The sequence below is a fragment of the Nannobrachium achirus genome, assembly GCF_963921795.1.
Source record: "Nannobrachium achirus genome assembly, chromosome: 15".
Classification (NCBI taxonomy): domain Eukaryota; kingdom Metazoa; phylum Chordata; class Actinopteri; order Myctophiformes; family Myctophidae; genus Nannobrachium; species Nannobrachium achirus.
The window spans coordinates 58,163,861-58,174,572 of NC_137822.1; the positions used below are offsets into that span (position 1 = coordinate 58,163,861).

Consider the following 10,712-nt stretch of genomic DNA (forward strand, 5'->3'; position numbering starts at 1 on the left):
GACTTGTATAAAGGTATGCTTGCTACTGTGAGTTGATACAATAAACTAAACTAAGCAGATCTACAAGGGCAATTGGTATGAATGTGTGCATAGCGTTGAATACTAGATTCTCCATAGAGTGCTACAGAGTTGATGTATTTATTGTATGTAGGCCAACCCCCCCCCCCCCCCCCAAAACATTATCATCAGGTATTATGATAGGCTAATACTAGGAGGAAGACGTTTTTATTTTATTTTTTATTTTTATTTTTTTACAGAAAGTGTTAAAATTATGTTTTTATGTGGCCACACCCACCTGTTCATTAAGTATGCCTGGTTGTCAGGTGGGTGGTGACCCAGCTGAAGTTAGCCACACCCAGAGTGTTGGGTGTATGGTAAAAGGGGAGGGGATGAGTATATGATGTCATTAAAACAGTGTTTTTCGATCGGGCCTTGACTCTATTTCAGGAAGTTTCAGCTTTCAGGAAGTAAGCAAAAATACACAGGGAAGACATATTTGCACATTATAACCACAGCTGGGGGTCTATTAGATTAATGTTAACTCCATATTAGACACATACACAATGGGAAAATGTACAAATGACAGCACCTCTTTAAGCATGTGTGGATGCGTGCGCTTCAATGTACAGGCATGGGTGTGCATATCGGTATCTGTTAACAATCTTGATGATTAGGTATTTATTGCGACTGTCAGGTCACAGTTACTATCAAAACCTCCACCGGCTGTCAGTCTGTCCGTCACACGTCACTTCACACTTTTGCCCTCACTCATATCTCCGGCACTGTTGTCCCGATCCATGCCAAACTTCGCATTTCTCACATGGCCCTTTTCTAGCGCCACCATCAGGCCGATTTTTGCAAAACACATTTTCGAACACTGCTCCTACAGATTTTGCCCCAAAATCACGCAAAGCAGTACACAGTATCTCTAAAGTATGTCATCAACATGGATTTCCCATATTCCCGATTGGCTACGATTGCTTTCTAAAGTTTGTGTATGCAATGTGACGGTCGCTTATCTCCCGATTAGGGAGTCTTACTGGTTTATTTGTATCTTTATTTAATTGATCTTTGTCTACTTTGTAAACAGTAATGGGGAAAAGTGGAATGGGAGGTGAGGTTATGTTTACTGTGTTCATCTGTCTATTCTTTGTTGGAAATAGCTCGACTAGAAAAGAAAATTCCTACGAGATTTTAAGTGTGCCTGCAGCTCGCTAAGTGAGTGCATTGTGTAGCATTAACATTTTAGCATTAGCAATAGCATTAGCATTTTTAAAGGCCGTAAGTCCTTAAATTAATGGTCCCCAGACTCCCCACATGACAGTGGAGTCATACATGAACTAGGCTATGTATGATCTGATCTGTATGTAATCTGATATGATTACTATGAGATTCAATTACCAAGTTAAATATTTAAAAAAGAGTATAGAACATGTGAAAAAAGGGAACTTTCTTGAAGCGTGCACTAATTGGTCCAGCAGTTTCTGATCCCCGGAAAAACAGACAAACAGTAGTTGGTTGTTATACAATTTATAAATTGAAGGATGAGTACAGGATCTTTACACGCAAGCAATTTGTGGGAACGGCACATTGCATATTGTGTGAGTACTTATATCTGTTGGAGACCTGAAAGAATCACTCTCTGTAGGATGATTTGTCACTTCTGACTTCTCTGCAGTATATACTGTATTTTATTCTTTCCTTCCCAAAAATGCCTGGGTCTGGGAATGTCTTCATTCCTTTTGATGGAATGAAATTACCATAATTCATGATACAGTATATGTGCTATTTTAGTGCGTCCATAAGCATGGTTTTGAACTTATCCAGATCCACCTTCCTCATGACAGAGGCCTTGTGTTTCTTCTTAAGCAGGTCAAGATAGTCCAGCACCATCATACCTCGGGTGTGGGTCCCATCCAGCTCCACTGTTACTGCAACCTGAGGGATAGGGAGGATTTCAGTTAAGTCACAAGCCGTTATGTTTTTCCCCTCTGAAATGTCTTTGTCGAAAATAAGAGCAGATTTTTATTAAATCGGTTTTGTTTTTAAATAAATTGTATTTATTCAGTGTGAACATTATGACAGCTCAAGTGTTGAACATGTTCCCCTATGAGCTGCCCAACAGACAAACAAAACATATCAAGAAAAACAATTAGCATAGACTAGGAGCCCAATAACATCATGTATGATAAGAAAGGACCAGTTGTTACAGACAGTAAATGTTTTGAAAATAGTTTGCATACAAGCTCACAATGTGTCTCAATTAGATTGGCTATTTTCTATATAATAGATAAGCCAAAGTATAAAGTAGGGATAAAGTGGTTACATTTAATTATTTGCACTGACTATGGAAACTTATTTTTGGCCCTGCACTATTGGGTTGTGTTGGTTGAATTGAGTACTATTGCTGTGTTGATATGGCGGTGAGATACTTGTGTTGCACTGACTAGCATTGACTGTTATGTACACTTTTGTTTGACACTGCTTTGTTAAGTTGTGCTTTGAGTATTGCTTTTTGTGTGTGTGACGTGTCACTTATGAGCATTGAATGTTTCTTGGTCACTTCATGTATATATTCTTCTTTTTTGTGACAGATTTTTTGACACTATCTTTATATTCTTCTTTTTATTGTGCCTTGCTTTTTTTGACTGTACAAAACAGTACTATTTTTCTTACTTCTTTGTAACTTTTGTAACCTTTAACTGCTGTGCTGCCTCTGGGCAACTGAATTTCCCCCATGGGAAAACAAAGGTAGCCATCCATCTAAACCCATGTTTGAAACACTGGCCTACTCTCGCAACAGCCCCACTCACACACACAAAGGTGACCTCACCTGTTCGCTTTCTGTCACAAAGGTGTCATCTATAGCCGCAGCTATGGCATAAGAGTCACAGGGAGTGAAACTGACTCCTTCACACATCTCCTTCTGGTAGCGCTCTGTCTCTGTGACCTGCAGAAACATGACAGCACACAGCCCAGCGCATGTCACACAGTGACACATACTGGACACGGACAGTACATCATGCTAAACTGACCTGTAACATCAAAGACTGACATCAAACAGCTGTTGAACTACAATGAGTATCAGCACTACTCTAAGTGAAGAAACGTGTATTGTGTACCCAGATTAATGTTAATGCATTGGGCTCAGTACAGTACCTTACAGCAGGGGTCTTCAACAGGGGGTCCCCAGAGTTACTACAGGGGGTCCTCCAAATCTTTGAGTAATATAAACTTTTGTTCTGCTTTTTTATTTTAACCACTTGAACCCTAGCGTCCATATTCTGAGAACTTTAGCCAGAAATAGCAGATCTACAAGCTCACAACACCTTGAGATCGTCTATTTTCGGCAAAGAGCTTTGGTGTGGAGGGGGAACAGAGCAGACTAAGTACAGAGTGAAAGGTCAAGTGTATTAAGTGATCAATTCAATTGGTTAAATATTTTAAAACACAAATTGACATGAATCCAAACGGGGACATCTCGCTCTTTCGAACGACATTTCGACAAAGGAGTGTCGGGAGGGTTAGCGACTCACGGCGGAGGTTAGGTTTAGGGTAAGGGTTAGAGTTGGGTGTCGAATAGATGACATGTAACAGTGAAACGCTCCCAATCCAAATTACACTAATATGATTGTGCAAACAATGAAACTATATGGAATCTATGAAAAAGTTAGGGACCACCCCACGCTTCATCTCTCTCTCAACTAAGGGGTCCTTGGCCTGAAAACATTGAAGACCCCTGCCCTAAAGGCTTCTGTGGGTAGTGCATGTCTCATTAAAGGAGTAGTTCACCCCCAAAATGACTTTTTTTCTATTGATTACTCATGCCATGGAGAGTAGAGTTCAATAATATTTTTTGGTTTTTATCACATTCCTAAGACAAAAATTTGATAACAGTAAATTTACCCCCATTGATTCCGGATGGTGACCCGTTTCGAAACGGGTCACCATCCGGAATCAATGGGGGTAAATTTACTCTAATCAAATTTTTGTCTTAGGAATGTGACAAAAACCAAAAGAATATTATTGAACTCTACTCTCCATGGCATGAGTAATCAATAGAAAAAAAGTCATGTTGGGGGTGAACTACTCCTTTAAGACCCATTTAAAGATGTACGGTACAAGTAGCTTTAGACACACAAATGTGTACCAATACCTTCATACCACAGTTCACAGTATCATCTGCACTCTCCTACCTTCACGGTGTGCTTGAAAATCTTCTTCATGAAATGAGCCTTTTCAGTGTCTTGAGCCAACCAGGTGTCACAGAATGACTGACAGAAAGAATGGTTTTAAAATGGTTACATTTACTGTATGAATGATGATTGAATTAATGAAACCTCCAGTAGCGGTTTTGCATTAGAATAGTTGCATTTTATTTATTTTTTTGTTTAGGGATGGCTGGTTTCAGATGGAATTTGCTGTGTACCTTCCTGCTCTCAGGAGGATGAGTGTGTTTTTGATGATCCTTTTCTCTAGCACCACCCTGAGGCCAAAATCTCCAAGAATGCACTAGGTCTCTTTTTGAGCGGTGCACCGTCTCCATACCGTGGCCGTGTGTGTATCCGTGTGTGTCTGTCTGTCTGTCTGTATGTAGCCTCTGGTGTATGTAGCCTGAGTACCCTGGGTGACCAGAGAGGTGCTGTTGAATCTAGTCTGCCCTGAGCATCAACTGCAATAGCAGTGGCGGCCTGAGTGACATCATGCATGCATGCATGTATGGATGCATGGATGGATGGATGGATGGATGGATGGGTGGATGGATGGATGGATGATGGATGGATGGATGGATGGTTGGATGATGGATGGATGGATGGATGGATGGTGGATGGGTGGATGGATGGATGATGGATGGATGGATGGATGGATGGATGGATGGATGGATGGATGGATACCAGAGAGGTGCTGTTGAGTCTAGTCTGCCCTGAGCATCAACTGCAATACCAGTGGCGGCCTGAGTGACATGCATGGATGGATGGCGCTCTCTCTCGCACGCAAGCAAGCACCCCCGCATATATATATATATATATATATATATATATATATATATATATATATATATATTTTTTTTTTTTTTAAATTATCATTATTATTTTAAATATTTGTAATCTTTATTATTATTATTACCACATATACTATATATATATATATATATATATATATATATATATATACATATATATATATATTTGTTTTGCTGTTGCGCAGCCTCCACGACCACGACCACCGCTCAGTTCACACGGGTGTGATTTTTTACATACATTAAATGATTGTTTGCACATTCAGGGAGCAAATTTAAAATACCCATTGCTGTGGGCTGTGGTCAGGGCCGTCGTACAGATTTTTGGGAGGGGGGTCAAGATCAAAGACTGTTTTTTGCCTGCACAAAAAATAAGTTTTCTTTTTTTTCACAGGAAATTATTCATTTTTAAAGTTAAAAAAACTGTTAAAGACAGTTCTACACAGTGGCAGAACCATTTAGGCTTAATATGAAATCTTGCTCCCAAGTCCTGTTGAACTCATGTGTTCAACGCCACTTCTATTCTGACAATACATGAATTCATGATTAGTATTGACCTTATCAATACTTGTGTAGCCTACTGATTACCATATTTACCAGCTGGGCGTGGTGCCAACCTTACCCATGGTAGATTGTTATGGCAGGCGAACTCCCAGCTGGCAATGTAGGTAGGACAGTAGAACCGGTTTAACACAATGTAGGCAGCCTCAGGGTCTGCTGCAAAGTTAAACTCCCCACACACTGTAGTGTTACCCCTGGCTACACACACACGCACGCACGCACGCACGCACCCACGCATGCACACACACACACACACACACACACACACACACACACACACACACACACACACACAATCATGTTAAAAAACAAGTTAATATTTTTATGATGACATTGTGGGGATGCACAATTATAAGCCAATCAAATTAATTGTCTGTATAGTCTGACCGTATGACTACTTACTGTACTGGTAAGCTGTTGTTTGGCAGATTACACTGAGACAGTTTCAGACTGTTTCAGGATGCACACGGGAGAGAGACACATGACCTACTGTATCATACTATTATAATTTCGGGGCTGACAGCGGACCTTTAAGTAGGAGGAATATACTGTAGTAGGACACACCCAATCTGTTACACCCCAAAGTCAAAACACTTACAGTCAGTGTTGCCTCCCATTAAATAAAGTCCCTTCAGTTTCTCGGGGAAGGACGGGTCCAGCTTTACTGCCAGGGCCAAGTTGGTGAGCGGTGCTGTGGCTACCAGAGTCACCTAAAGATAACAGATAAGGTGAGCGTTTATTCTCAGTTTTAAGGAAGGCAGTTCAACAGCGGCACTGAAAATAGGACCATAGGTGTTTTTGACAACAGCCACACAAAAGCACATTCAGTCGAGCCTTGTCCAAGATATTTCCAAGATACTTCCAGACAGCCACGTGATATAACTGTTATTTGACCGAATGTCTGTCTGTCCGCCAAGTGTGAAGTGAACACCCATATGCAAGCTTGAGGATTGGTCGAGCCTCACAAGACATTTTGGTTATTCAGACTATAAATAAGAAACAACACGGGTAAGGGTGGCCTACGGGTAAAGAAGGACTAGTGTGCAGGGACTGCCCATAAGTCCTACGTCCCATTAGTCCTACATCTCATTAGTCCTAATTTAGTTACGGTTAGATTTTAGGGTTAGGTTTAAGATAGTTTTACTGAGGTTAGGGTTAGGTTTAGGCATCATTTTACTGAGTTTAGGGTGAGGTTTAGGTTTAGGTTTAGGCATAGTATTTTTCACCAGGTTAACATCACCCGATTCGGACTAATGGGATGTAGGAACAATGAGATGTCGTACCAATGCAATGTGCTCTGTAACAGAACTTGACAAACATAATGTTCTTTTCTTCTTCCTGGACTTACCTCACCAGGGTTGTCATTGGCCATCCTGATCATGGCCCCCACAGCCCCTTCACTCTGCAGAAGCTCCAGACCTGGTGCTTCCGGATCCGGGGCGTCCCCGAGCCCGTCCTCTCCATGGAAGTCACCTGCATGGAGCACCGGGCCCAGCAGGGGTTCTGAACTGCCACGGTAAACTGGGATCTGGAGTTTCAAGAGCGGCAATGACTTCATTGCAAACTGACAATCAGTGCTGCATCGGTCCAGTCGCGCGTGTACACGCTGTCCCGTATCTTTTCTGACCAGCGTCACGCTTCTCACGTACACGGGCATCCATCAACCCCCAAGTTCACAACTGAGACCTCGACAACGTCTTAGTCACAGCAGGTGATTTAACAAAGGGACAAGCATGTGTGAATGTCAATGTACCACCCCACAAAACAATTTGTACTAGAAGTCTAAGTTTACACATATCTATACCAGAGGTATATGGATATGCAAGTTTTTTAGACGTCTAAACTTAGACTAGACGTCTAATATACGTCTAATAGACGTCTAAGTTTATACCTGGGTCTAAATGTAGACGTCTAATAGACATCTATATTTAGACCTTAACGGCCGGACGTCTATTAGAAGTCTAAATTTAGACCCAGGTATAAACTTAGACGTATATTAGACGTCTAGTCTAAGTTTAGATGTCTAAAAAACGTGCATATATATACCTCTGGTAGACCATTTTTATACGTATAAACTTAGACGTCTAGTATAAGTTTAGACGTATATTAGATGTCTAATATACCTCAAAATGTTTGCTGGGACTGTCTGAACCTGTTTACTCCTATAATGTAGGTGTTTTTTCACGACTGTTAACACACAAACATCAACCTGCATGTACCGATCGCTTGCCCCGATTTGGCACTACTTCACACTCCCTCTTCTGCATTAGACTCAGATTTTCCTTCTTTACACTCTGATGTCAATTACACATCACCTTGTTGTCAAAGACTACACACAACGTTCAGTTGTTGCACACACTTCTCATGTAACATCTCAAAGTATCAACCTACAACATACAACTATTCAAAACTACACATTTAAGTCTGATGTGAATTACAAATCACCTTGTTGTCTAAACACAATGTTCAATGAGACAGGAACTGGAGGCAGAGATGGGCACAAAATACAAAAAAAGATTTTAAATAAAAAGATACAAATACAGTATATTGTCACCAGGATAGTATCTTGGTGACAGTATCCTGGTCGGTATTAGACCAAGTGCTGACCAAGTATTTAGATTTTCTTTGTTTTCCTTCAAAATACTTGTTTTATATGTGCCCATCATGATGCCTAAATCTACTGTAAATCATGTCCCCAAATAAAACTTTTTGGATGCAAACTGTATTTGTGTGCTGTTTTATGTTTGACTATAAAAAAGTAGGCCTACACTGAGTCGTTTTACAAAAGGAGAAATAGCCAGAGTCATTGTCATTCATATGGTGTCCCCCCCCCCCCCCCTCCCAAAAAAAACATTGAATTTTCAATGCAACACTGCTGACAATGAATCAACAATTATTATAACTTAACTTTGAAAATACCATGATGACCTGCTTAGTTAAAGGAGCTATAGTCAACTTTTTCTTGAAAAACGGATGCTAAAATAAAAATAATGTTTCGAAAATATTTTATAAAAAAATAAGCTTCATATATGTGTTTCTATTCAAAAGTTACCACAAAAAGCGTAAAATAATGATAAAATAATCATTTTGGCCATTGTCAGACTGACACTTTGTTTACATTCTAGTCTATAGACTAGGATGTAAACAAAGTGTCGGCCCTACAATGAAAAAGTTGACTATAGCTCCTTTAAGTAGCTCTGATTGTCTTTCCTCCTATGCGTGTGCAGTGATGAGAAGTAAACTTACGTCCAGCCTCCTGCAGACTTGGAGAACACGCGGCGTGTTCTTGCAAACGTTCTCCAGGGCCGCGTTGCCATGGGAACACGTGATCCCCAGGACCTCAACATTGGGTGCGGCGAGGGCCATCATGATGGCCTGAGCGTCATCCACGCCAGTGTCCACGTCAATCACCAGCTTCCTCTTCATTTCCTCTGGCACAATAAAGCCAAACTTTCTGAACCTGTTCAGGCCGCGACCCCCAAAATAATCACATTTTAACCCCCCCATCCTGACGTTTTGTATAGCACGGTTCTATTGTGAAAATAGACAATCTACAATCGCAACGCGTTGCGAGGCGTTGTGAGCATGTAGATCGGCTATTTTCACAATTTCTGTCTCTAATATTTGTCAATTTTGGCCAATTTGGCCGAATGTGCAAATGCCCTCTGTACACTTAAACTTTATGTTGGTTTGTTTACTGTTGAGTGAGAGAACAATGTTGCAACACTGTTAATAATCTGGGGACCCCCCACAATAATGTGGCGAACCCCTGGGGGTCCCGACCCACAGGTTGAGAACGACTGCAATAAAGAAATATACAGACGTATACGTTGGTTGAGAGCTTCTAAATTTTACAAAGAATTTCTAAATCACAACAGTGATGAATGAACATTTTAAGAGTATCAGATTAACTGTAACGAGAAACACACATTATATTATCCTGATATATTCATTGTTTAATGCATTCAACTGCAGCTGCTGATTATGGTAAAATAAAAGACGAGATGATAATATAGAAATATCCAAAGTTTTGGGAGAGAGTTGTGTGAGAAAAGAAGTGTGAATCTTTACCTGGTAGGCACTAGGCAGATGGCTTTTCTTATCCTGCTTCTGTTGACAGAGATGGCCTATGTAGCAGCACACAATGCCTTTTAAAAAGTCTGAATCAGTGAAGAGAAGAGTGAAGAAAAAGAGGGATGTTAAATAAATGCTCGTAAACAACAACCCCTCGTTTCTTATTCCAATATGAGACACAATAATTGATCACAAAGAAATAAGACAGGAGAGTGAATCAAATGTATATTTAGATGTTACTATGCTGAGAGAGGCAGGTACAGTACAGATATAATGGTTCAAAGGTTTGTGCTCTCTCTGACAAACGTGGTCAGACATTCGTGTATAAAAGAATACATTGTATGACAGTTAGGCGTGGGACAAGTTCATAGGTTCCTGATAATATGACGAGGTCGCCACATCCATCAAAAACACGTGGGGGTCGTCCTATATAGTATATTTCCACAAAAGCAGTTAGACTGTTGTTTTGGGCCACAGTTGATAAGGCCAGACAGTGACCTGGCCTTGTGGGTGCTGTGCACAGAATTCCACAGAGCCAAGGTTGTAATATGCACATGTAATTAGCATGGCAACATTGAAACACAGTCACAAGTTCCATATCTATTGATAAAACAAATATTTATATTAACTATAAACAACACAAGTTTATCAGGGTGGCTTATGCAAGAATGTTGTTTTGTGTCCAATATGTACAGTATATCTGTGCGAAAATAGCACATCTCTAGACGTTTCATCTGGGGATTTATATAAGGATGCCACCAGTTTGATTTGTTTATTGTATTCAGTCACTATCTGGGCTCCTGTTGGAAACATTCAAACGTTTCACCTGTTTGGCATCTTTCAGTCTCTTCCAATGACTGTATTAGCCAGGGACCCACTCACCCAGAATGTGAGATGACCTGTGATGTCATGCCGTACTTTTTATTTCAGTTTTATCTATTAGTTTGGTCATTAAGGTCCACCGAATGAGAGGCCTGCTCTGCCGGAAACATCGCAAAATAAAGTTATGGTCATGTGTATATTCACTGTCCTATTGACTCCAATACACAGGATTTGC

The 10,712-nt window shown here is 40.5% G+C and overlaps 1 protein-coding gene across 1 annotated transcript; it reads right to left on the reverse strand.

The window, feature by feature from the left end:
• Positions 1 to 1,785: 1,785 nt before the first annotated feature.
• LOC308299213 (inosine-uridine preferring nucleoside hydrolase-like) lies at positions 1,786 to 9,007 on the reverse strand (the record flags this gene model as incomplete). Its single annotated transcript, XM_080742941.1, has 7 exons — positions 1,786 to 1,938; positions 2,834 to 2,950; positions 4,197 to 4,274; positions 5,643 to 5,779; positions 6,180 to 6,291; positions 6,930 to 7,109; positions 8,828 to 9,007. The coding sequence occupies 7 exons, from the start codon at positions 9,005 to 9,007 to the stop codon at positions 1,786 to 1,788; spliced, it is 957 nt and encodes a 318-aa protein (XP_080599067.1).
• Between the last annotated feature and the right edge of the window lie 1,705 nt (positions 9,008 to 10,712).